The sequence below is a fragment of the Phoenix dactylifera genome, chromosome 9, assembly GCF_051530095.1.
Source record: "Phoenix dactylifera cultivar Ajwa chromosome 9, Ajwa_hap1_PhDact_Kaust_v1.1, whole genome shotgun sequence".
Lineage (NCBI taxonomy): Eukaryota > Viridiplantae > Streptophyta > Magnoliopsida > Arecales > Arecaceae > Phoenix > Phoenix dactylifera.
Genome location: NC_143198.1, coordinates 22,327,735 through 22,355,293, shown reverse-complemented (window position 1 = coordinate 22,355,293; position 27,559 = coordinate 22,327,735). Strand labels below are relative to the sequence as shown.

Sequence of the window (27,559 nt, the reverse complement as noted above, 5' to 3'; positions counted from 1 at the left end):
ATTCCAGGCTAGGATCCTCATGGATCACAGTCCACATAGTCGGCCTCAGACCCATCCTCCCCCTGGAACGTGGGGCCAGCCTCAAGCACGCTACCTGGGCCCACCACGAGCTCATCAGATATGACCTGCATGACTGTCGCCCTGACACGCTGTACAACAGTCGTGTGGTCAATATCCCCTCCAGGCGTCAGTGGCACGGCCTGACACCCCTCCGGGAGCGGCACGGGGTGGTCCCCCGCCCCACTCCCACTGGAGGTGGCCACCACCTGCTCTCCCTCGACCAGAGGCAGAGGGCCGAATCGGAAAACTCCATCCGGATCAGTGCCCATCTGCACGTCCCAAGGCTGTGCCTCACGCATCACATCCGACATGAGGAGGGCATGGCTGTCGTGCACGGGGGGCCCAGGCATCAAGTCACTCCCCCCACAAGGAGGGCTGTACCGAAAAGGCCCTACCAGTTCCTCGCTCTGGCCCTGTAGAACGAGGTCATCCTGACTCCCCAGACCCGGATGTAACTGGGCCTCTCGATCTGCACCCCGCTGGCCCACTGGAAATCTGTGGGGTGGGCCTGAAGGCCCAAATCCCCTTTTCCTTGAGCAGACCGTGCGGCCAGGGGAGGCTGGTCGCGCGCGTCCTCGCACGGGCCCAGCGGAGCCTGGGCCCTCGCGACCAAAGCCACGGGAGTGCCGGTCTGATCCGGGCGCGATCTCAGCGCCCGACGCGGACCCAGGGGGAAGCGCGCCAGTAGCGCGGGGCCCGGGAAGTGGCGCGCCACTGGCGCATGTCGGGCCAGCGGCGCAGGGCGCGCCGATGGCCAGGGCCACGCCAGCGGCCTGCGACCCCGCCGGCCCGCGACCCCGGCGCCCGAGCCTGTGGGCCCCGGTACGCTGGGCTCCTCAGCCCACATTTGTGTGGGCCTACTGGGCCCCTTGTCCAGGACCCCCAAGCGGGCCAAGGCCCGCCGGCGGCCTGGGCCGCTTTTGGGTTTTGGCCCGGGCCGTAGCCGCCCGGCTGGGCTTCGGATCGGCCCGCACCGGGGCCTTGCCGGGTCGCCGACTCGGTCCCAGGTCCCCTGACTCGGCCAGGAACTCGATGGCTGAGTCCGCCTGGAGGGGGCCGAAGGTAGGCTCCGGGTGCCCCTCCCCCCCGACGGCCAATGGCGACCGGTGGCGTGCCACCTTCGCTAGCTTCTGCCAGCTGTCGGTGTCCACCGGAGACACCGGCGTGGGTGGGTGAGCCGCCGGAGATGGTGGCCGAGTCGAGGACGACCCGGCCCCCGGTTGTGGCTCGGTCGTCTCTCCCGGCCGCGGCGGCCGATTCTCCCGCGGGAGTCTCTGTCGCGACGCCACCATCCAGGGGCCGTAGATCGGTCCCTGGACCTCCACCCCAGCGTCCGGAGGCGGCTGAGCAGGCCCGCCCCCCGGATCCACCTCCGCAGAGGCCGTACCCCCCCCGGCACGAGGAGTCGCCAGAAATTGGCAAGCCACGGCCTCGTGTCCCATCCGCCCGCACCGGGAGCAGAGAGCCGGGGCATTCTCGAAGACGAAGGGCTGCCACCTCACCTTCATCTTCTCCTGAATCAACACCCCCGGTAGAAAGAGTTTTGAGGTGTCGACTGCCACCTTCACCCAGGTGAAACCCATCGCCTGCCTTTGCTCGGTGACGCCGTCCACAGCAACCGGCCGGCCCGCCCGAGCGGCGATGTGGAGGATGGTCGACGTCGATCAGTACTCCGGCGACAGACGAGGCAGGCGGAGCCACACCATTGTCGTCTGCACAGCCTCCTCTCCGGGTTCGAAGTCCGAAACCCATGGGCTCATGGCGAGTAACTGCCCCGCCACCACCCACGGGCCCTCGCTCAGCGCCCGATCCCGGTCCTCCGTCGACCGGAACCGCAGGGCTAGGTAACCGTCCGCTAGCGGGACGGCCACCACCTCCTTCGCTTTTATCCGAGCGGCAACGTCCTTCGCCACCCACTCGGCTGGGACACGACGGTCGAAGCTACGGGCCACTGCCGCCCGCCCTTCCCACTCCAGCCGAGCCGCCTCGATCGGCCCCTCCGGGAGGACAAGCACCTCCGGAAAGCAGCGGCTCAGCCTCTCCACCTCTGCGGCCATGGGCCATTGGGTCACCCACGGCCCCGGCCTCGTCCAGGCACCGGAACTCTTACCTTTGCCTCTCGCAGATCCCTCCGATGCCGTCCCCGCCGGTTGCTTCCCTTTCTGTTCCATCGCACTCCCTGCAAGGAAGAAGACAATGAGCGGGGTGGCTCTGGGAGACACCGAAACACACTTCCGTCGCTCGCCCCGCCACTCGGAACCCTCGGACTGCCAGGCCCCCGCAGCGCCGGGAAGGAGAACTTCGACAACTAGCCGTTGGCAATCCCCAGAGCTTCTTTCTTCTCCATTCCTCTTGGCAAACACACTTCCGTCGCTCGCCCCGCCGCCCGGAACCCTTGGACTGTCGGCCCCCCGCAGCGCTGGGACTCTCCTTCGCCTAGATCGGTGTCAACAACGGGAAAGAAAAACTCCGGCAACTAGCCGTTGGCAATCCCCAGAGTTTCTCTCTCCTTTCTCTTTACAGCAAAGGACTCTAATCCGCGGGGCTTTTAGCCCGAGACTTAATGGAGAGGCTAGGGCCGTAGCCGTCATATTCCAAGGCAGGAACTTTGAAATAACCGCTCATCCTTATCGAGCACGAAGATTTTTTTTTAAAAAATCAATAATTTACGTATTTTATTCTTTATTAACCACATCATGTAAAACCGGGTCAGTTTTGTTAATCTAAGGTTGGTGGTTATAAATATAACAACAAATGTTAATTGTTTATTACGAAATAAAGTTACTATTGGATTCTCCTTGTCAGTCGTCCAATCAAAAACATCATTTACTAAATTTTAAAGGGCCTTTATTTTGAAAAAGAAAAAAAAAAAGCTTCGATATGTAACTCTAGGTCAACTACAACAATCTAACCAAGCAAAAAAAGTGGTGATTATGTCATTTAAAAAAAATGTGGTGATTATAAATATAATAGCAAATGCCAATAGTTGCTTTTTTGGGAAAAAGCTTAAGAAAATGTCATTGAGGCCATTATTGTGAGAACCTCTCACTCATCCCCAAGGTCACTGAGGTGGCCTGTAGAGATTTCGTTTACGATGCCAAGGTAGAGATTTTGAAGGTGTTCATTGACTCCCCTCTACCTTCGAATCTCACTTATTAGAAGTCTTCAAAAACCTCCAAGTACATCAAGAGTTCTATTCGATAGAGGTTATCTCTTGTTCAGTGTGTCAACATTTGGAGGGATTCCACAAATTACTACCAAAATTTTACATGCAATATATGGCAACTATGATATCCAATATCGTATAGACTATAAATACTGAAGAAACCATCACATTGGGTCCACTATTGCCGTCTCTGCTCCATTATCTCCTTCCTATAGATCTCAAAACCAAATAGGTGATCAAAAGGTTATCGTCATGAAAGGAGAACAAACCTTCTTTCGTGCAAAAGATACGACCTCGACCCCAAAAATAAAAACATTGGATTGATATGCACAATGATATGGGTTCAAATCCTAGGATAGCCACTTTGTGCAAAAAATACCAAAAATTAGGTCTGTTCCAATCCACTCATCCCAAGGCCCTGGATTGCTGGGACGATGATTGGATCATAGTCCTTTGTAAGTAAACATAGCAAAAGAAATCAAGCAATAGATTTTCTTATAAGAATGGGTAGACATCAGGCATACACATTGTTCTTCTAACATTTCTGAGGGTTGAGCAAAAATACAAGTGTAACATCCATAATATAAAGTCTAAAGTTTTCTCGAAGAAAGAATAATTATTCAAGATATTCATCAACCTTCTTCTTCTTAGCTTCTTATATCTACCTAGGTTCAAGTTTTGAAATTGACAGCTCATTTGGTGACATCAGTATTGCCTTGCCTGAAGCATATGAGCCCGTGCTACTCTTTCCAATGCAAAATGCTCGTCTGGTAAGGAGCTTGGAGAGAAACAGAGTTGCTGTTGAGCATCACAACAACTTGTGACATGTTGGGTCTATCATATGGATTTTCCTGGACACATAATAATCCAATGTGAATGCATCTTAACACTTCGCTTCTTGGGCAATGGTTGCCTAAGGATGGATCCAATTTCTCCAAAATTGTTCCTTCCGTCCACCGCTCCCAAATCTGCATGAAGTGAATTTATTCAGTCATTTAGGATAGAACTATATTTGTGTCTATACAATTGAAAACTCACATAGCTCAGTAGGTCTTGAGTAGATTCAGACTCAGAGTTGCCACTATTCTTTCTTCCAGACACGATCTCTAAAACAAGAACACCAAAACTGTATATATCTGACTTTATAGAATAGTGCCCACGCATGACATACTCCGGTGCCATATATCCACTAAAACAAAATGAGTCGATTATTTAAAATGCTCTATAATAAAGCATGATTAGAATGCATAGGTTATTCAAGATTTCTACTTACAATGTTCCAACAACTCGGCTCGTGGTGGCCTGAGTTTGGTCTCCACCAAAAAGCCTAGCCAAACCAAAGTCTGAAATCTTTGGGTTCAATTCTGCATCTAGTAAGACATTGCTGGCTTTTAAGTCCCCATGTACAATTTTTAACTGAGATTCTTCATGTAGGTATAGTAGGCCTCGAGCAATCCCACCAATGATCTTGTACCTTCGCCCCCAGTTTAGCTGCTCGCGCTTTATACGATCTATGTCATATAAACTTAAATGTCAATTAATTACATTGAAAAAAAAATTTAATAGTCAATTAAGGTCGCACATAATAGAGTAAGTCCGAAGAGGGGCTGAATGTAACATGATGGGGCATTTGTTTCTTCTAAACTAACAAGATGGGTTAAGCTAGAAATGCAATTTGTAGATTTAGTTGGAAGAGGAGAGCCTATATATAAACAAACATCTAGAGTTCTAGATTCAATATTAATATTAATTATAGCTTTATTATATTATAGTCATTGCATAGGTTTCTAAAGAGGGTCGGTCAGATTTTTGTGGAAGATGAAATTATACCAAAGAGAATGGTATCCAGACTTCTGTTAGGCACATATTCATAAACAAGCAACTTCTCTTGTTCCTCCAAGCAAACGCCCAGAAGCCTTACAAGATTCCTATGCTGGAGCTTATCAACTAAAACTAGCTCATTTCTCAGCTCTCCAAATCCTTGTGATGAACTAGTTGATAACCTCTTCACTGCTATTTCTCGTCCATCAGATAGTTGTCCCTATACAGGATTACAAGATTAACAGGAAATATATAGAACCAGAAAAAAAAAATTAAGGATATAAATAGAACTGGTCAGGATAAAGAAAATAAAAAGTACATGTGATAAATTTTTATTTTGGTGGACAATTCTATCAAGATTAGATTTAGAGAAGTTTACACAATTGGCTTTCATCATACCTTGTAAACTGCACCAAAGCCACCTTCTCCAAGTTTGTTCTCTTCGGAGAAGTTAGCTGTAGCGGCTCGTAGTGTAGATATATCAAGTAATAGGGACTCGACACTTGCAATCTCCTCTGGGCCAGTCCAATCTACTAAAAGAGCACAGAATATGGAAACCATTGTCAAACATTTTCTCACTGAATCTTTTGTAAATCTTTTATATGGACACTACAACAAATATGAGCTTTGCCGACTCTTTTATCCCGACGCTAGGGAAAAGCGTCGGGAAAGGTTGGCTCAGCTCCAGCCTTTGCCGACGCTTTGTTCTAGCGTCGGGAAAGGTTTAGATACAACGACGCTTAAAAGCGTCGGGAAAAGATTAAAAGACGACGACGCATAAAAGCGTCGTTAGAAAACATCAAACCCTCCTACCCTTCGCCCAGCCCCCTCTCCTCCATCGAGAGCCGACTTCCCACCTCCATCGAGAGCCGGTGCTTCCCCGCTGCCGTCTTCCTCCTTCCGTTCGCCTAGCCCCCTCTAAAATTCGGTCGATGCCCTACTTGTGCGCGCGCCGACTTCCCACCTCCATCGCGAGCCGGTGCTTCCCTGCTGCCGTCTTCCTCCTTCTCCTCTGAGGTAAGCCTCCTCCTCCTCCTCCTCCTCCTGCTGCTGCTCGTCCTCCTCCTCCTGCTGCTGCTCGTCCTCCTCCTCCTCCTCCTCCTGCTGCCCATCCTCTCTCGGTCGATGCCCTAGCTGCGCGCCGACATCAATCCTCCATCCCGAGCCCTAGCTACTCGGCCACCGTCGACCTTGCCGTCGTCTGAGGTAAGTGATCCTAGTATCCTCAACCATGTATTTATTTTAAGCCTTGCGATTTTCCTCTCTGGTATGTAATATATTAAAGTCTGAGGATTTGAAGCATGGGTTTAAACTGTGGTCACGTTCATTTAGTCTTCTTCCTATTGTTTAGGATCAGATCTTTATTCGCCATGGGCATAAACTGCGGGACAATTTACAAAATATTATTAGGTCTCCTTCCGTGCTCTCTCTGTCAATTTAGGTTTTGTGGTAGATAGTTTCAGCCAAGAGCTACCTACCTTAGAAATTTGTTATGAATTAAAGGTTCAGCGGCAAGCCAGTAGCTAGGCTAAGTAAATTGTTTGAAGCTTGTATAGAATTTCAAGATTCTATGCAAATTATACAAAAAAGCAAGAGAGAGAGAGAGAGAGGAATTTCTACACTCACATCTACTTCAGCCACTATTTCACCAGGAACTGTAGGTGGCACTGGTTGAGGTCCCAATTCTTTTTTATAAACTTTTTGCATCTCATCTGCAACAGCTCGGGCCAACGAATCCTATATCCAAAGCAAGAAAGCAAAACAAAAAACAACTGGCCCTCATATCATGGACAGAACTTGAGAGAAATGAGACTATCTTATCTAACTAGCCTCTAACCAGCCTCTTTGATGAGCTACATATAACTGGAATGTTATAGCGCATTAGGAAGTCCACGAGATACCTGATGAGAGCCTCAAATGGAGGATTGAATGAACATCCTGGTGGCTCCACTTCAACCGCCGGAATAAGAGAGGTGGATGACTTCTGTCAAATCCCAAGAATGTACCATTAGGCATTCTTGCTTTCCCATGAAGAAAGCAAGATATCACCAAGCACCTGTCTGTGAGTCATAATTGAAATTTGCAAATGAACTGGCTCTTGTAGGTGCTTTTTTCATTTTTAGTTTCAAACTTTTTCAATGTAGCTTGTGAATCAATTATTGGAAGAATGTAACAGGTGGATCCAGCTCTTCAGCATTTTCTGTTGGGTTGATGCTTTCGGCGCCATAGTGCTGACCATTGAGCTATATGTCTTTCGTTTCACAGTACTCCCTGTTGCTATGATTGACTTTAGTGATATACTTAACATCACCTTCAAAGGAAATAGGATACAGTAGCCATCCTAGCATGGCCTAAGAACAAAGTGGAGGTATAATGTCATCATCATGGCCATCACTTGGGCAAAGCATGCCACGTATGACAAGGTGCACTATGCAACAATAGGTAAATCAAGATCTTAATTTTACTTTCCTTTAGTTGGAAAACATCTCATGGCATGCAAGAAGACAGAGACCACATGAAAAGCTTCACGTTGTTTAAGTTCACTTCAGTAGTATTTTTTAAGGACTTCCTAGATGGAAATTGCATGCTTCGAGCAGCCATGTAACTCTAGGCTTCCTCAGAAGTACTAAATGTTTAAATAATTTATTTGTTCACGAGTCATCAGATCATAAATATGAGATATGATTGTCTCACCTTTTTGGCCTTGGCACGCACTTCACCTGCAAAGTTTGAAGGGGGATAAAAAGATCAGAATGGAGTCAACATTAGGTAATTATAATAAAGCAGTGCTGGGCATATTAATCATGAAAGAACCTTTTTCGTTCCATATGTCATGGACTGTGGTAGCTGAATCCTCGCCCTGAAGATATCAAGAACAGATAATAAATATAAAAGATAATTTCCAGACCTAAAACTTCTCTAACAGATTGCATACCTTTGAAGCATTTTGTGTTTCAGTGTTTTCTTTCAGAATTTCTTTCTTTTTCTTTTTTGACTTTTTCAATGTTGAAGATGGTACAGGTTGCACAAAGGGATTGCTCTGAAGCAAGCTCATAGAAACGAGTTAGGTGCAATGAAGCTTCTAGGATCGCTTCTACAATAGAAACTAGCAGTGTACCATTAGGCATCTCTCATCTACAATAGATATTACATCAAGCACGACTCATAATCCTGTACAAACACAGAGAATGCATGTGCCAAACAAGTTGGCTGGAATATTTGTATCCAATAACCAAGTACACAAGTTGGCGAGAAATAGAAGAGAGTCAAAAGTTTTATTTATCAAAAACAGAGAAATGTTTCTGGACAATTGAGTTAAGTAATTTACAGAACAGTATCATATCTGCAGGTGAGTCATTCTCCCATACATAACATCAATCCATGTTTCGGAGATTCTTCGCTTTGTTTTTTATGTAGAGATTCTTTGCTTTCAGTAATCCTTAGCTGCCTGATATATGCCCTGAGAAAGAAAAGAAATGTTCATTTCCAAGGATTAGACAAGTGGAAGCAGTGGCATGACAAAAAGAACTAAAATAGCATAGTATGTGTTGCCCACTTGCATTTACATATATCCTTCATCTTGAATACAGATATCATTTCTGTATGCTCTCCAACTGTGGTGTCAATTAATTGAGCTTGGTGGTCTCTTTTAAGACAAGGATAGAGGAGATGAGGCAGAGTCATATGACTGATATGGCGGAGTTGAAGTAGAGCCAAGAGTTGAAGATACAATCTTTGCAGGATCAGCTTGACCATATTTCATCTTTTTTGCAGAGATTTGCTCCTCCGGTACATAACTAAATATATTTGAATATATTATATAATCATAATGTATTCTTGTATGAGCGTGATGACTTTCGTATTTTTAGTTTCTAAAGTATTTTTTTTTCTTGTAGGTTGATGATACTTCATCTACTCGTAGAGATGATGCCGTCGATCCTTGATACATATCATAGATTGTGTACTTAGGAATTTGAGATGTATATTTTTAGAATGTTTTTGAAGTACAATGTAATCAAATATTATAATATGAATGTAATCAAAGTTCTTGTTTGTGACGTGTATTTTGTTATATATGTGATTTAGTGTATTTGTTTTGTTAGAATTTAATATGTACAGGGTATTAAAAATTACTTTTATAATTTTTTTTTTTAAAAAAAATTCATTTGCCGACGCTTTTAAGCGTCGGCAAAAGCCACCGGCACCGGCAAAAAAATGGCACGCCTTTAATGACGCTTAAAAGCGTCGGCTAAGGGAAAATAGTTAACGACGCTTAAAAACGTCGGCATAGGCCACCTTCGCCGACGCTTTAAAGCGTCTGTGTAGTCCAACAGTGCCGAGGGTGATCGAAGTTTGCCGACGCTTAAAAGCGTCGGCTAAGCGAAAATAGTTAACGACGCTTAAAAACGTCGGTATAGGCCACATTCGCCGACGCTTAAAAGCGTCGGCATAGACCGCCGACGCTTTCTTCACGCGTCGGCCTAAACCGGCTCCACTCCCACCTGCCCGACGTCGGAGCCACGCTTTGGGGAGCGTGGGTGAGAAACTCGCCGACGCTTAAAAGCGTCGGTATAGACCAAATATAGCGCCGGGAGATATCAATTATTTTGTAGTGGGAATAAGGGTAACAAGATGAGATAATTGGGGAAAAAGTTACAAAAATAATTTTGCATAATGAAACCAAGTCTGTTTTAGTTTTACAGGCTCATTGATGACCATTGAAATCAATAATCAAGCAACGCATGACTTATTGCTTCTAGTAAACTTTTCAGGTCCAACTCCTGCAGTAACTTCACCTAATATTTCATCCTTTCCCATCTTGGTATCTTACTGAAACTCACTAACAAAAATTTAAAGAGAAGAGCTGGATATTTTGTGTAAAGAAAGCATTTAATTCATGGGTTACTTACTGGGTAATCTTACAACTGGCTTCCTCCTCCTCCAGAAGCAAATGCAAATTATGGAGATCAATAAGAATGCAGCTACTAGAGGTATTGCAATCGCAAGGACCATACCTGTGACATTCTTCTTCTTTCCTGCATCGATAAATGACTGATTTTATCTGTATTTCTATATCAAACATGACACATTGATGATATCAAAACATGGAGCTGTTGGTTAAAACATACAGCAAATTAGTGCATCTTTGTTGTGTGTTATAAATGTTTGTGGCACCTATAGAAATTGAGGCCAATGGTTTGTGGGAAAATTTTATTAATTATTATTGCTGGAATTTGGACCCGAGGGCGACCGTCGGCTGAGGAGGGGGGAGATCCGGCGAGAATCGACGAACGGCGGTCCGGCTGGCGCCTGACGTCCTTTGGAAAACCTGCAGGAAGCCGGTTGCCGGGGTTTCCGGCGTCGGCCCTACGATGCTTAAGTTAGTGGGGGTAAGTGTATGAACGGAAGTAGTCAATGTTCAGAGTTTTTTCTCCCTCCCCTTCTAAAATGGGAAAGTTCCTCTTTTATAGAGGAAACTGGGTTACCTGTGATGTGACGGGGCAAACGGTCTGTAGTACGATTGGTCATGCAGTAGAAATCAATGCTCGATCGTGTGAATCAATGCCGTTACTGTAGGAGATTAGACCGAAGCTCTCAAATCATCATGGAGTCATACCATCATTCATAGCTAAGCAGGTTTCCTGTAAGAGGCTTGATGTCCGTAGACAGCAGAAGCCATACACTTTAATTATTGGTAAGCTGAGTGCCTGCAGGAGCCATACGCTTTGATTGTGGAGTAAGTTGAGTGCCTGCAGGAGCCATACGCTTTGATTGTTGACGAAAACAAGGCGTGTTTTTTTGGTCGCGCTGCGGGGGGATGTGACCACACCGCGAGTGACCACGGCGCGAGTCGGGCGTTTCTGGGTCAGTAGGGCTGCTCGGGCGCTTCCGGGTTAGGGGTTCTACTCGGCGCTTCCAGGTTGGAGGGTCTGCTCGGCGCCTCTAGGTCTGAGGGTCTGCTCGGCGCCTCCAGGTCGGAGGGTCTGCTCGGCGCCTCCAGGTCGGAGGGTCTGCTCGGCGCCTCCAGGTCGGAGGGTTTGCTCGGCACCTCCAGGTCGGAGGGTCTCGCAGTCGTGACGACTTATATTTTTCCCCTAACACTACCCCCGACTTCCGAGCTCGAGCTGCTCGCAGGCTCGAGCGCGGGAAGTAACTTCGGTCGTATTAATGTTAACTAGAAAAATTTTGAATTATTGCGCGCTTCAAGGCGCTTTTAATGGGCGGCGTCTCCTTTTTCCGAAACGTTTCACCAGGGAGGTACCTTTTCGTTTTTCGAAGCATCCTCGCATCGTGGGCTCATGATGGAGCCACACGACCCGATGAGGCGCTCCCATACTCGAAGCGTCAGCTCGAATTGAATGCAGCACTTTAATTTTCAGGGTCGACATGTGTCGCGATCTGGATGAGGAGCAGTGCTCCGCCTCGTAGATCTAGGCCGTCGGAGGGATTTATATATGAATCCATACTTGGCCATTTCTGACTTCTTTCCCATTGTCTTTCTCTATCTTCTTCCTAGTCCGAAGCGGTCGATCCTCCATTACCTTCGGCGAACTTCTAAAGGTGTCCTTCTCTTCGTTTGCTCGGAACCCCTTCTTTCTCTCCTTTTCTTTCTTTTCTTTTCCTAATGGGTCTTGGTCCGGATGAAATCGGGTCCACAATGAGTGAGGTGGAGGTTGAGATGGCTGAGGAATGGTTTTTTCCTCGGCGAGGGTTCCGTTTGGAACCCGCTGGGTTGGAGGATCGGGGAACGAACCCCCCTGTGGGTCGGATCGGAGTGTATTTGGAGGCACTCTGGGCCGGCCTACGATTTTCCCTCCATGGGTTCGTAAATGAGTTGCTCGGAGAGGACCAACTCGTCCCGGTGCAACTTGCTCCGAATGCATGGAGGATGATTATCAGATTCCTGTCCTTGTGCATTGCATACAGGATCCCGTCTTCCGTGAATGTCTTCCGGCGGCTCTTCATGTTGAAGTCCAACCCGGGAGATGGAGAGTGGCTCTATATCGCCATTCGGGGGGGTCGGCCACTCTTTCAGGGCGCTCCGACGTCCATTCACAACTGGAAGAAAAATTTTTTCTTTTTGGGCTCCGAGCAGTCGTGGGGTTCGACCCTAGGTGGAGGCAGAGCCGGCTCAAGACCGCCAACAAACTCTCCAGGCTTTCCACGCGCGAGCAGGTGATCCTTAACGCCGTTCGCGGCCTCGAGGATGGTATTCTTCTGAGCGGCCTCGTGAGCGAGGACGCTCTAGTCAATGTCGGTCTGAGCTCGGCGCACCCTCAGGGTAAAGGTAATAATGACTTAAGAAATTTTCTTTCTTTTTCCTTAGAAAATAGTAACTTATTTTGCTCGTTCTTGCAGACATTGCGAAGATGGTGACCAAGAGCGGAGCTTTGTACACTCGGTTCCGAAAGAGGGCGGCCGAGCTCGGAGGAGTCCCGCCCGAGCCAAAGAAGAAGGCCAAGATATCGGTCGATGGGGCCGTCGAGAGGAGCGCTCCCCGAGTTGAGCCCTCCGGAGCTGCTCGGAGGGGGGGCTCGGGCTCCGAGCCCGGGAGCTCAGCAGGAGCCACTATGGCACTCACGTGCCCGGCGCCAATCTCGCAGATCCCTGGTCGGCCGCCCGTCCGACCCGAGGGCCCGGCATCCGAGCCGGGCAGCAGCCGAGGAGTCGCGAGGCCGCCTTCGCCGAAGGCGACAAGGCCGAGCCTCCCCGACCCACCGGAGGACGAGGGCCAACAAGAAAGGTGGCCCTACATTCCGGAATGGGCAGTGTTCGAGGGTGACTCAGCCCTCGAGAACGTTGAGACGGCGCGGCAGATGTTCCGCGTCGCACTTCTTCCAGCCGACAGGGCGAAAATTCAAGCCATGAGCATGAACAATTTTTTGGAGTCAACTCGCCTCTCTGCTATTCGAGTAAGTCTTCATTATTTACTATTATTTATTCTTTATGTTTTTAACTTTTATGCCCTAATCCTATCCTCGGCCTAATTTCTGTCTTGCTTACAGCACCTCCACGAGATCGAGACGCTGATCTCAATCGGTGCGGACTACAAAAAACGAGTTCGTCGGTGTTTACGGGCACAAGAAGAAGCCGAGAAAAAGTTGGCAGAGCTCGAGCTCCACAAGAAGGAGCTTTTGCTTAGAGTGGGGGCCAGGATGAGGTCCAAATTGTGACCGCGGTGCTCGAAGAAGAGAAGGCCACTCATGCTCTGACTAGATCAGAGATGCGGGCCGCCGAGGCTCGCTTGGCCGAGGCGCGGTCCTTGCTCGTCGTCCGTGAGCAGGAAATAAAAAACATGGAGCTGAAGGCCGAGCAACTCGAAGCTCAACTCGGAGCTCGAGAGGAGGAGGCCCAGGAGCGGGCCCAGAGCGTCGTTCAACTCTTTCATGAATCGGAAGAGTTCCGCGACCTGCTCGAAGAGGAGGCCGTGAACGGGCTCATCTAGAGCTTCAACAACTTCCGCAATCAACTGAAGCGGCTCTGCCCCGACTTCAACCTCGACCTGCTTCAACCGAGAGCGGGGGTCGAGTTCGAGGCAGATGACTCGGTTGAAGCAGGGACTCGGGCGATTGAAGAAACCGCTCAAGAGGCCGAGGCCGCTGCTGAGGAAGGTCCGACGGGAGCACCCGAGGCTGCTCCCGAGGTTGCTGAGGACGACCGGACCGAGATCGCCATGGAGGAACCAGTTGCTGCCGAAGAAGGTCCGGCAGAAGTTCCTGAAGCTGCCCCCGAAGCTACTGAGGACAGTGGGGCCAAAGGGATCCCGGCCGCTGGTGCCGCGCTCGCCCCCTAGGGTTTTCTTTTTTGTTTTGTTATTTCTGTAAAGGAGGATGGCCTTTATGTCTGTTATACGGCCGAGCCTCAATTTTGTACTCAGCCTTCGGGCTTTTCTTCCAAATGAACTTTCTAAATTTGTGTGGTTATCTCAAGTCTTGCTTCTCAGTAGATTTAAGTTTTTTCGGGTTCACTCAAGTTTATGGACTTGGGCTCTGCAATTTCAACCACATTCACTACGTAGTCAGACTTAGGTCTGGCATATTTGCTAAATCCCCAGATTCGGGTTCAAAGTTTCCGCTGCTCGGACCCTCGACCAACGATCTCGTCAAGCCTTCGAGCTTGGCACTGAATCCTGCCGAGCCCTAGAACCTGAGGACGCTAACCGGACTCAAATTTCATGTACTCTGTGAGCTCGGAGCTCTAGTTGCCGAAGCGAATTGTCGGACCCCCCCCCCCCCCCCCCCCCCCGTCCTAAACAAGTCTAGGTACAGGCCCGATACAAGTCCCCAAGCTCGGAATCAAATTTTGCCGAGCTGCCGATATCAATCGAACTAGAGTTCACTGGCGAGTGGTGCGCGCAGGGTCGATGAGATCGGCCCGTGATTGACCCGGTAAAGCGCCCCGCGCTGGTCGGGGTTTTATCTAAGCATTCAATCGGTGCAGGAACGAATGAAACAACATAAGCACTGATTAAAATATACCTTTTGTACTGTTGGAGTCGAGCGTCTCATGCCGAGGTCAGCAGCTTTGCTCCTCGGCTAGCTTTTGAGGACGCTCTTTTGCTTGGGGTCCGCTTTCTAGGGATGCCAGCAGATTAGGAGTTGTCATTGGAGACCCGTGTGGGCATTGCTTTGTGGTCATCCACGAATATTTTGGGGATGCTTTGTTGTCTATCACGAACACTTGTTGCCAATCACGAACATTTGTTGTCGACCACGAACGTTTGTTTCCGGGGGGCCGCGAAGGTACTATCCCGTCATCCCGAGGTCGAGGGAGCTCGGGCTCACTGTCGACTAATCGGGGCATCTCGACCTTAGCCGAGGAGGCACTACGGGGGGCCGCGAAGGTACTACCCCGTCGTTGGTGTTGAGCGCCACGGAGGGCCGTGAAGGTACTACCCCATCTTTTCGAAGTGTCGAGGGGTCTGGGCACGCACTGTCGACACTCGAGGCATCCCGAACTTTGTCGGAGAGGCGCTATGGGGGGGGGCCGCAAAGGTACTACCCCATCGTCCCGAAGTGTCGAGGGATCTGGGCACGCACTGTCGACACTCGGGGCATCCCGAACTTTGTTGGAGAATCGTACGCAGGTCGAGGGATCTGGGAACGCACTGTCGACCTGCGACGCTTCCCGAGGTCGAGGGGTCTGGGAACGCACTGTCGACCTCGGGGCATCCCGGCCTTAGCCGAGGTGTTGCCCAGTAGATACAACCCAAGAGGGGGGGTGAATTGGGTCTTTTAAAACTTTTAAGCTACTTCTAGCACTTTTTGATTAATTATGCTAAGTTGTATAGATGCACAGTGAAAGTTAAACTTAGCAACAGTTTGATGTATAGAATGTGACTTGATTGAATATGCTTGCAACTAAAGGATGCGCGGATAAGAGTTAAGCAAGCAATTTATCTAAGTAAGTAAGTGTGTTAGTTAGACAATAACAAGAAGCATTACAAACACAACAAACATATAGTGGTTCAGTGCACCCCAGCACCTACATCCACTCCCCAAGACCTCTTGGAAATTTCACTATAATCCTACAGATTACAGTTGGTTGTTTTACAAGCTCACAACCAAACTTGTTGTTTTACGAGCTCACAACGAACTCGGTCGGTTTTTCCAGGCTCACCGACTAGAACCACCCCGATTGTTTTCCCGGGATCACAATCGAACCCTTACATGTTGGTTTTACCCTCGGCTCACCAACCAACCTAACACCGTTGGTTTTCTCTTTGGCTCACCAACAAACCTGTTGCCCAAGGTGACAAGCCAAGAGGGGGGGGGGTGAATTGGTTTCTTTTAAATTTTGGTGTTTTAAAAGTTTTCTTAATTAAGTGCGGTGGATGCTTTCTTAAATTATTTGAATGAGTTAAACTAGAACAAAGATGGAAGATAATACAAGAATAAATGTAAGCACATGCACAACACAAACACAACAATATATAGTGGTTCGGTGCTCTCCTTAGCACCTACGTCCACTCCCCAAGCGACCCCTTGGGAATTCACTATAATCTCGCGGATTACAGTTGGATTGTTTTCCGGGCTCACAATCCAAAAACCTTTGTTGGTTTTACGGGCTCACCAACGAACCTATACACTTTGGTTTTCCGGGTTCACCAAAAACCTTTGTTGGTTTTACGGGCTCACCAACGAACCTATACACTTTGGTTTTCCGGGTTCACCAAAAACCTTTGTTGGTTTTGCGGGCTCACCAACGAACCTTTACACTTTGGTTTTCCGGGTTCACCAAAAACCTTTGTTGGTTTTGCGGGCTCACCAACGAACCTTTGCACTTTGGTTTTCCGGGTTCACCAAAAACCTTTGATGGTTTTGCGGGCTTACCAACGAACCTTTACTAAGTGTTTAACAAATGAAAAGAAAAGATTCAAACTCCTAAATGAGCATATGAAACAATATAAACTACAAAGAAGAGTTAGAAAGTATTTATCGCTTTGAAGTGGCTTTGCTCTTCTTTGTCAAGGATGCTTCACTCTTCAAGGGAGGATGGAGCTCTTGATGCCTCTTTGAATCTGCTCAATCCCTTTCTTTGATTCTTGAATGAAGCACTTGGATGAAGCTTGCCTTGTTAGGGTTCTCTCTTGAATGCACTTAATGTATTTTTCCAAAAGCTTGCTTCCTCTAATGAATACTCCCTCTTAAATACTTCTCCAACCTCCAAATAGTCCTTTCTGACCGTTGGATTGAAGAAACTAGCCGTTTATAGCCGTTGGGAGTCCAAAAAGCATTTCTGCACAACTAGCCGTTATGTTCAGCCCGTGTTTGGGTCGGCTCAACCTGTCCTTGGGTCGACCCAACCTTCACTTGGGTCGACTCAAACATTCCTTGGGTCGACCCTCTCAGAAAATACAGAAACTTGAAATTCAGCCTTCCTTCCCTTGGGTCGACCCAACCTTTCTTTGGGTCGACTCAACCTTGGGTCAGCTCAAACTTTTCTTGGGTCGACTCAACCTTGGGTCAGCTCAAACTTTTCTTGGGTCGACCCAACCTTGGGTCAGCTCAAACTTTTCTTGGGTCGACCCAACTTTCAGAAAATTCAGAATCTTGAATTTCAGCCTTTCTTCATTTGGGTCGACTCAACCTTTCTTTGGGTCGACTCAAGGCTTACTTGGGTCGACTCAACTTCTTCTTGGGTCGACCCTCTCAGTAAATCCAGAGAACCATTTTCTGAGTTGTTTGAGGATCTTGATGTTTGGGTCGACTCATGTTTTCCTTGGGTCGACCCAACTCACTGTTCATCTGTGCCATTTTTGCAGAAGTGTGCCAAATGATTTCTTGATGTGCCGGGGTCGACCTAATCATCCTTTGGGTCGACTCAATCCACACTTTGCTGCATCTCAAGGTTAGATTCATTCAAATGAACAAAGACATGTCTCTATATCAATTCATACAAATATACTGAGAGTAATGAACTTATAAATGAAGTATCAATTTAACTTATAGCATACTCTAGATAATTGCTTGTTAATCATCAAAATAACACTATCATCCTCAAAACCTTAACCCCTTGATTCAATCCCTTGATTGAATCAAGTTACAAGATATTAAAACAAAGTTTATAACAAATCAAAGCTTCTTAAACAAGCAAATATAACAGTATAATCAAATAGAGTAAAGAGAAGCCCTCAAACGAGTTTTGAAGATGAAGGAGCTCGGCTTCTTCTTTACTTGACCCTCGTCTGATTTGGCACGAAGTAGAGGATCACCGAGGCAGCACACGGATGGAGAGGAGCCTTTGGGATTTACTTGGATGCTCTTCTTCTCTTTATTTCACTTTGGATGGCCCTTTTTTTGCTTATGGGAGATTTTCCTTGTAATCTCTTTCAAATCTCTTTTCTAAATGTTTTCTCCCACTTCCATTAGTTCTCCCCTAGCTCTCTTCTTGTTTTTATAGCTTTAGATGGCGTGGAAACAAGAATATAGCCGTTAGAGACAAAAATAGAGCCGTTGGACATAGTCTGCACTTCCTGACAATATTACCGTTGGGATCGGAGTCGACTCGCGCGATCAGGAGTCGACTCGTCTGTTGCAGGAGTCGACTCGTGCTTTACTGGAGACGACTCGGCCACTGTTCCAAATTTGAATTATTGTGCATCCTCGACTGGGAGTCGACTCGACTTAACCCGGAGTCGACTCGCCAACATCTGGAGCTGACTTGGCATTTTCGGAGTCGGCTCATCCCATGAATTCAGAGGACATTCTTTCTGATTTTCTTTCTCGAGTCGACTCGAATTCTCTTGGAGTCGACTCGGCTCTCAGAGCCCAAAAACTGATCCTCTGTATTTTTGGCTTGTCTGGTCTTAGAGTCGACTCAAATTGTTCCGGAGTCGACTCGGCTCTCAGTTTTCGAAACACAGCCTTCTGCCATCTTAGTGTAGCGCTGCCTTGGAGTCGACTCGAGCTGTCTGGGAGTCGACTCGAATCTCAGAGTCCAAAAACTGCCCTCTGACTTTTTCTTTGTGTTCCACTGAGAGTCGACTCTCGCTTTTTTCTTTACATAACTTCTTTATTCACTTTCTTTACATACTCTAAACACTATCTTTACTTCTCCCCTTATTGTTATACGTATCTTTACTTCTCCCAAAATTTATACTCTTTCTTTACTTCTCAAGTAAAATACTTTTTCTTTTCTTAAATTGATATACTCTTTCTTTTCTTCTCCCCCTTTTTGTTATCATCAAAAATATATATATGGGAAAAGATGCAATAAAGAACAAACTGCAGACTACATTGATCAAAATAGGAACATTTTCATACATTAATGCCCAAAATAAAGATAAGTACAATGTTCCTCAATCAAGATTTAAAGATGCATGATAACCACCAAATACATATGAGAACTAGATACATATCCTAGTCTCTAAACAAGATCGTGAGACTCTCTCGGATCACTTGGCTACGGCTCTCTCGGGTCCCATTTCTCCAAGATCTTGAAGTAATCTACTGTTTGGAGATGATTGGAGAAGATTTGAGAGTGGAAAATAGGGTTTTCGGAAGAGGACAAAGGGTAAACAGTGCCCTAGATAGCCCACGGGTCCCCCTTTTAACAGTGGGGTCCCGACGTTGGGTCGACTCAAGAATTTTCTTGGGTCGACTCAACGTTGGGTCGACCCTATTCTGGGTTGGGTCGACCCAAGTGCAGAATTTTTCTTTTCTCTTCCTTTTTGCTTCTAAAAATTTTTCTTGCTTCCAATCCTTATAAATTCTTTCTGGGACAATGATACATGAGTAAGGAATCTATAGATTACAAGTTTGACTCATGTTTCATAGGTTTTTAGAAATGGGAGGAATGTATCATGAGACTGCTTGCTTCCTTTTATATCTCTTCAATAAAACGGATCACATATGCCTAATTTCCTCCTTAGCGTGCAGAATCTATCTTCACTCAAGGGTTTTGTGAATATGTCGGCTAATTGTTTTTCAGTGCATATATGCTCATATGTTTCCATTTTGCACATGATCCCTAATAAAATGATATCTTATTTCTATGTGTTTGGCTTTAGGAATGAGATATTTAGAATGTAAGCCAGAAGTGATCTCTAAATGTAGATTCCAAAGATAGTTTTGAAATCAAGTGTAGATGGAATCTTTTTCAAGTTATTTCAAGGAGTATCAAGAATAATATTCAAAGAAAGCACGAATGAAAATCCAATATCCTCCTTTTTTTTTAATATATTAAGTATATAGCAACATGAGAGCAATCTAATTAATTTTTAGAGTATAGTATAAGAGCAGATAAAGATCAAAACTTATATACTCAAAAAATATAAGATTATGTTGAATCCTTAATTCTTAATGACTTCAAAGTTCTTTCATGATATAAAAGTATTGGAGCATAGATACCAAGACATGAATTTATGCAATGTAGGATATATAAAATTCAGGGCTTTGAAAGTTCTTTTAAACCTCTCTTAAAGACTTTCTTTTACTCCTTTAAAGATCATAGCATCAAAATCAATTAAAATGAATTGGCTCATGATTGAAACACTAAAGTGCAAGCCAATAAGAGCTCATTAGTAGATTCCAAAGTAAATTTCCAATACTAAGACAAATGGAATCCTTTTCACTTAGTTTTCAAAACAAGTGATTTACCAATTAAGTACAGATAAAAATCCAACTTTCAAAAGATATTCAATGAAGCACAAAGTTTAATACCACTTTACATTTAGTATTCTTTCTCTTATCTTTAGTTGAATTTCAGATTTTAATGATAAACGTGAATAAAACTGAACCTTTATGATATCAAGAATGTAGAGTGATCTAGAATTATTCAAAATTTATAGCAATCACTCTTTTTAATCTTTTAAGAACAAGTTATGCTTCCTCTTAATCTTTGAGAAAATGTACTGAAATATTAATCAGAAAATGATTCATTTGAAGCTCAAATTCTTTCAAAAGCATTTATATTTTCTTTCTTTTAAGAATCATTTGAGTGAGCTGAAATATTTCTAGACTTGAGATCATTCACTCTTTTAATAATATATATACATATATATTTTGATGAAAGTCTTTAACAATGTAGGAGAGAAAAAAAATATATAGATGATCATTGAAGTATATATATTTATAGAACTCAATTTCTTAATCAAGATTTTTCAGCAATGTATATATGAAGCACAATAAATCTTTTCAATATCAAAATAAAATCATATATTAAAAATATTTGTTTGCAATCAAGATCATCAAAAGACACATCATTCAGACCAATATTAGTACACTTTGAAGATAAGAAATGATATGTTTCAGATGCGTATCGGGGCAAGCAATCAAGGCATCAAAATTATTCTATTTTTCTTAAGCTGTAATTTTATCTAGAAATTCATATTGAGTTTAAGCTTTTATGTAAAATCAGATTCTGAATTTCATAAAGATTCTCAAGGAGGCTTTCAAAGTTGTAATTTGAGATATGTATCTTCTCATTGTAGCTCATCTTAAATCATTACGATTGAAAATACATATTTCAAGAACATTAGAGCACATCCAGAATCTTTGTAATTCATATTGAATTTTGGTACAAATTGGAGGACATGATGTTCTAATGTTAGGCAAGATAAAAGATAAATCAGAATCAATTCATTTTGCCTAATTTGCAAATTCAAATTATGCTTTTCTTTTATTTTTCAAAATATATTCATTAAAACAGAATGATGTTGTTGTTGGTAATACCATGTTTCAATCAAATTTTATAGGCCTGAAGCATTACCAGTTATATTTAGGAAAGATCTTTGTTATTTGAATATTGAAGACACATAATTCAAAATATCATGTCACATGCAAAACATAATATGCATTAAGTCATAACATCATGTATTAAAACATTAAGAGCAAGCATGTCAAAGATCAAAATTTATTCTTTTCAAATAAACTCTCCCTATTTATATATAATTCTACACTGATTTTATCTTTAAGGTGTGTTTTCAAGTGATCGAAACTTCATTTGGCTTTTCACAAGCTTTTTATATACTTTCATTTATCTTGTCATTCATTTCCTTATTTTTGAATTTCTTCCTTTAACCATTTAGTGAACATTCTAATCTTCATTTCTTTTGGTATTACTTTTCTATGCTCTATACTCTATTTGCTCCCTATCCGGTGGAGTTGGAAGGGGCACGAGGTACTACCACTAGCCTCCCTCTTGTGCCGTCCCTAATATGCCCTACACCGAATAGTTGGGTCAAATAGTGTCGGGTACTACCACTAGCCTCCCCATTGACACCATCCCTATGATGAGCAATATAGAAGGTTTAAAATGTTCACTTCAAACTTTTTTCTGTAATTAATTACGGATTTTATCTCTTCCAAAGGAATGTTCATATTAGTCTCACAATTGTGCCGAATGTATTATGCTTGTTTTGCTTTTTCTTAAGATTGAAGTATTTGTCTTTACTTAGATTTTACTTCTCTTGAATAATATCCATTCTCTTTTCTTTATCTCTCTCTCTTTTTGTTATTCTCAAGTAATTTACATGAAAGAGCAGAATAAAGAAATAATCTTATATGCTGCACATACATGTATATCATGCAAACAGCATTTTCATTATGCCCAATGATTCATAGCTTATCACAAGTTATTTTGAATTAGAGATTTGAGGCATAAACTTGTGTATTTCATGGTTATGCATTATATAGGAAAAAGTAAACTTCAATTTAATCACACCATGAAACAATCATCACTAGCATAAGAATGAAGCATGATATCAAGATGATCAGCAATTAAGGGTTTAATCATGCTACCATATAATTTCAGACTATTGATTTTGCTCAACTAACTCACAAGAGAAGAGTTTAGATTATCCGTGCATTTAGCATTCTTCAAGCCAAATACCTTTTAGATTCTTTACACCCATGGCTGAAGAAAATCTTCCTCTTTTTTTTTGTTTCCAAGAGAATGTTTATTGTATCTTTCATCGAGGTGTCCTTCAAGTTGAAATTTCTTGCTCACAAATCCTGTATCATTAGCAAAATCTTTTTCTTTTCTTGAAGGCAATTCATTAGGTTCTCTAGGATACAAAAACATTCATACAACATATTTCTTAACTAGATGACTCAACATAAGATATGACAATAATTGAATATTAAGTCACTTCACTCAAGAGATTGTCTAAATATAAGCAAGCACAAGTCACTTGAACTAAAGAGATAACTTCATTAAGTAAAATGGTTCAAGGACAAGCATGTGAGGTAACAGAAGGATTCATCAAGGTCAAATCAAATTTTTTTTTTATTTTCAGAATTAATTTAGCTTAGATTCTATTTGCTTAAGATAATTATCAATAAGATATACAAGTTGAGTTTTAATCAAATTATCTTAAACAATTGTTTCTATCAAAATTCAGATTGTTACATAGAATCAAAGTGATAAACTATATTCTCAATAAAAGATCTAGTTTTAATAAGAATAATATAAATTGATCTTTCTACAACTAGTATCTTTTCATTGAATATTCTATATGCATTGTTCAAAGAGTAATATCCAAAGAAATACTTGTTTTATCATATTTGGCATATATTTCATTCTTGAGAACATAATATGTATAACTGAAAAACATGAAGGTATGCAACATTTGATTCTCTGTTTTTCATGAGTTCACATGGGGTTTTCTTTAAAAATAGATTTAATAGAAACCTTATAATATGACAAGCTGTGATGATAGTATTAATCAACTGCTATCACAAAGCATTGTCCTTACACAACAAAGGTTCTATATATTTTTTTTTTATATATATTTTTATAACCCCTATATGCAATAGTGTTCTTGGTGCAAGCACAATTGTATTCAATACCATTTTATCAACAAATTGGTTTTCAAGGCTGTGCCATGAATTTTCACAGTTTGCAAACCTTTTTCATTTGAAACCTTTTGTAAGTTTGTGCCAAAGCAGAAAATATTTCAATTTAAATGCCAAGAATAAAACCAACATTAGCTTTGAGAAATCATCCATAATTACAAAATTAGAGAGCTTATCTCCTAGGTTCACAATCCTAGAGATCCAAATAAGTTCTTATGAAGAGTTTTCAAAGGCTAAAAGGTGAAAACAATATTTTCAGATTTAGAAATGATTCTAGTTTGTTTTTCTAGATGACATACATAGCAAACTTTGACCTTGTAAAGAATAATCTAAGTGAACCAATGACAAGGTCTTTTGAGATCAAGTCCATACTAGTATGAGTTGATTTTATATGCCAAAACTAGACTCTTTAATCTTGGTATTCTTAATGCATATATTTAAAAAAAAAATTATACCAAGTAGACATTCTTATGTTTGTGATCAATAGAAGATAATGTCATGGATAAGACCTCTCAATCAAGCATATTGAGAATTTAAAGAGTTATTCTAAGAGTATTGATTAAGCAAGTTATCCATCAATAACTGAAGCATAATATAGAAAGATGGAGTGATTTGGATATATTTTCTTTTCATGCCAAAAGTATCACTTATATCACAGAAATAATTAATACCTGCAATTTATGTTTTAATTGGATACTAAGGCAAAGAGAATGATGATATGCAAGGATTACTAATTTCATTATTCTTTTCATTTCAATTACTTTTCTTAAGTATATTTTAAGTTTCATTCTTTAATATATGTCTAGAGCACCCAATGTCTAAATTAACATCTTTTGGTTGGAGCCTTGAGTGCTAGATACATTTACAGAAAATATTTAGATTTTCAACTTAGGAACCCAAGCTCTTTTGGGTCCTTGTAGGTTAGCTATTATTGTTCCTTTTGGAACCCATATTTTCTTAATAGCTATTTTGTCCATAGACTTGCAAATTTTAGGATTACAAGGAGTGAATTTCTGCATCATCTTGTTAAATTTAACAAACATAGATTTAACATGAGTAGTAGATAAACTTACAATTTTCTATTTTTGCCTATTAGGTTCATCAGATAAATTAGAATCTGTTTTAGGACAGATAGTAGAGGATTTAACACACATGTCATTAAGGAATTTTTGTGTGTACCAAGATTGATATCCTAATCCATCCTTTTCAAATTCAGCTCTTTGATTATTTATCATTAAGTTCAGCTTTTCAGAGCTAATAGTAAATTTTTCAACTATAGGCTTAAATTTGTTAACTTCTTTAGTTAACCTTTCATTGTCTTCTGAAAGCAATTTGTTATTTTTCTTAAGTTTATCATAGCTTTCAGTGAGAAGTTGGTTTTTCTGATTTAGTTCTTTATTTTTCTCAATTAAGATTTTAGTTTCATTAGTATGTTTCTTAATTAGTGTTTCATAATGATTAGACAGTTTCATTTTTTCATTTACTAGGATTTTCTTTTCATTCTTCAGGTTCTTATTTTTACAAATGAGTTTCTTATGTTCTTTCATTAGATCAAGAAATGCATCATGTAACTCATTAAGTGTAAAATCATCTTCAGTTTTATCATATACTTCATATTCAGAAGAGGAGACACTTTGTGTTTCAACACATACCTCGTTCTTGTGTGCCACAAGGCATAGGTTTTCAATATCTGCTTGCCTCTCATCTTCTTCAAAGCTAATTTTTGATTTGCTAAAAATGTTAGTGCTTTCATATTTAACCTCAAGCATATTCCATATGTCTTTAGCAGTTATGCAAGAAGATATGTAATTAAATTCACTATCATCTAATGCACAAAATAGAATATTCATGGCTTTTGCATTTTGCTGAGCCCTTTCTTTATCATGATTAGTGTTTGTGTGTAGCCCATTGACTATGATACTCCATAAATCGTAGTCATGTGCTTGAATGAAAATGCGCATGCGTGTTTTCCAATATGTGTAGTTTATACCATCAAATAGTGGAGGTCTATCAATTAATTGTCCCTCACTCATAGAACATCCCACTTGGGTTGTCATGATCTTTAACTCTTGATTGTGAGATCAATGAGTACTATTAGAGCACCTTGCTCTGATACCACTTGTTGCCCAAGGTGACAAGCCAAGAGGGGGGGTGAATTGGTTTCTTTTAAATTTTGGTGTTTTAAAAGTTTTCTTAATTAAGTGCGGTGGATGCTTTCTTAAATTATTTGAATGAGTTAAACTAGAACAAAGATGGAAGATAATGCAAGAATAAATGTAAGCACATGCACAACACAAACACAACAATATATAGTGGTTCGGTGCTCTCCTTAGCACCTACGTCCACTCCCCAAGCGACCCCTTGGGAATTCACTATAATCTCGCGGATTACAGTTGGATTGTTTTCCGGGCTCACAATCCAAAAACCTTTGTTGGTTTTACGGGCTCACCAACGAACCTATACACTTTGGTTTTCCGGGTTCACCAAAAACCTTTGTTGGTTTTGCGGGCTCACCAACGAACCTTTACACTTTGGTTTTCCGGGTTCACCAAAAATCTTTGTTGGTTTTGCGGGCTCACCAACGAACCTTTGCACTTTGGTTTTCCGGGTTCACCAAAAACCTTTGTTGGTTTTGCGGGCTTACCAACGAACCTTTACAAAGTGTTTAACAAATGAAAAGAAAAGATTCAAACTCCTAAATGAGCATATGAAACAATATAAACTATAAAGAAGAGTTAGAAAGTATTTATCGCTTTGAAGTGGCTTTGCTCTTCTTTGTCAAGGATGCTTCACTCTTCAAGGGAGGATGGAGCTCTTGATGCCTCTTTGAATCTGCTCAATCCCTTTCTTTGATTCTTGAATGAAGCACTTGGATGAAGCTTGCCTTGCTAGGGTTCTCTCTTGAATGCACTTAATGTATTTTCCCAAAAGCTTGCTTCCTCTAATGAATACTCCCTCTTAAATACTTCTCCAACCTCCAAATAGTCCTTTCTGACCGTTGGATTGAAGAAACTAGCCGTTTATAGCCGTTGGGAGTCCAAAAAGCATTTCTGCACAACTAGCCGTTATGTTCAGCCCGTGTTTGGGTCGGCTCAACCTGTCCTTGGGTCGACCCAACCTTCACTTGGGTCGACTCAAACATTCCTTGGGTCGACCCTCTCAGAAAACACAGAAACTTGAAATTCAGCCTTCCTTCCCTTGGGTCGACCCAACCTTTCTTTGGGTCGACTCAACCTTGGGTCAGCTCAAACTTTTCTTGGGTCGACTCAACCTTGGGTCAGCTCAAACTTTTCTTGGGTCGACCCAACCTTGGGTCAGCTCAAACTTTTCTTGGGTCGACCCAACTTTCAGAAAATTCAGAATCTTGAATTTCAGCCTTTCTTCATTTGGGTCGACTCAACCTTTCTTTGGGTCGACTCAAGGCTTACTTGGGTCGACTCAACTTCTTCTTGGGTCGACCCTCTCAGTAAATCCAGAGAACCATTTTCTGAGTTGTTTGAGGATCTTGATGTTTGGGTCGACTCATGTTTTCCTTGGGTCGACCCAACTCACTGTTCATCTGTGCCATTTTTGCAGAAGTGTGCCAAATGATTTCTTGATGTGCCGGGGTCGACCTAATCATCCTTTGGGTCGACTCAATCCACACTTTGCTGCATCTCAAGGTTAGATTCATTCAAATGAACAAAGACATGTCTCTATATCAATTCATACAAATATACTGAGAGTAATGAACTTATAAATGAAGTATCAATTTAACTTATAGCATACTCTAGATAATTGCTTGTTAATCATCAAAATAACACTATCATCCTCAAAACCTTAACCCCTTGATTCAATCCCTTGATTGAATCAAGTTACAAGATATTAAAACAAAGTTTATAACAAATCAAAGCTTCTTAAACAAGCAAATATAACAGTATAATCAAATAGAGTAAAGAGAAGCCCTCAAACGAGTTTTGAAGATGAAGGAGCTCGGCTTCTTCTTTACTTGACCCTCATCTGATTTGGCACGAAGTAGAGGATCACCGAGGCAGCACACGGATGGAGAGGAGCCTTTGGGATTCACTTGGATGCTCTTCTTCTCTCTATTTCACTTTGGATGGCCCTTTTTTTGCTTATGGGAGATTTTCCTTGTAATCTCTTTCAAATCTCTTTTCTAAATGTTTTCTCCCACTTCCATTAGTTCTCCCCTAGCTCTCTTCTTGTTTTTATA

At 42.9% G+C, this 27,559-nt stretch overlaps 1 protein-coding gene and 1 pseudogene across 2 annotated transcripts in view; both read right to left on the bottom strand.

Moving 5' to 3' along the window:
* Positions 1–3,700: 3,700 nt before the first annotated feature.
* The window catches only part of LOC149752881 (cysteine-rich receptor-like protein kinase 6), a 43,973-nt pseudogene continuing 20,114 nt past the window's right edge, over positions 3,701–27,559 (bottom strand). Inside the window, exons 2-7 of the transcript XR_016396464.1 lie at positions 9,958–10,083; positions 5,447–5,580; positions 5,057–5,267; positions 4,500–4,737; positions 4,265–4,415; positions 3,701–4,194 (exon numbers count right to left, since the gene is read on the bottom strand). The product of XR_016396464.1 is annotated as a cysteine-rich receptor-like protein kinase 6 (transcript). The remainder of the gene's footprint in view (positions 4,195–4,264; positions 4,416–4,499; positions 4,738–5,056; positions 5,268–5,446; positions 5,581–9,957; positions 10,084–27,559) is intronic.
* Positions 6,507–8,119, bottom strand: LOC120111305 (ribosome biogenesis protein NOP53-like). Its single transcript, XM_039128002.3, has 6 exons — positions 7,983–8,119; positions 7,862–7,907; positions 7,742–7,767; positions 6,885–7,031; positions 6,674–6,784; positions 6,507–6,521 (listed from the first exon to the last, which is right to left on the bottom strand). The coding sequence occupies exons 1-6, from the start codon at positions 8,100–8,102 to the stop codon at positions 6,507–6,509; spliced, it is 465 nt and encodes a 154-aa protein (XP_038983930.3). The 5' UTR covers positions 8,103–8,119.

Excerpts from the sequence above, each read along its gene's own strand:
- LOC120111305 (XM_039128002.3), bottom strand. The coding sequence starts at position 8,102 with ATGAGCTTGCTTCAGAGCAATCCCTTTGTGCAACCTGTACCATCTTCA. Across the intron at positions 7,908-7,982 it reads AAACACAAAATGCTTCAAAG|GGCGAGGATTCAGCTACCAC; the intron begins GTATGCAATCTG and ends TGATATCTTCAG. Across the intron at positions 7,032-7,741 it reads TGCGTGCCAAGGCCAAAAAG|AAGTCATCCACCTCTCTTAT; the intron begins GTGAGACAATCA and ends GGGATTTGACAG.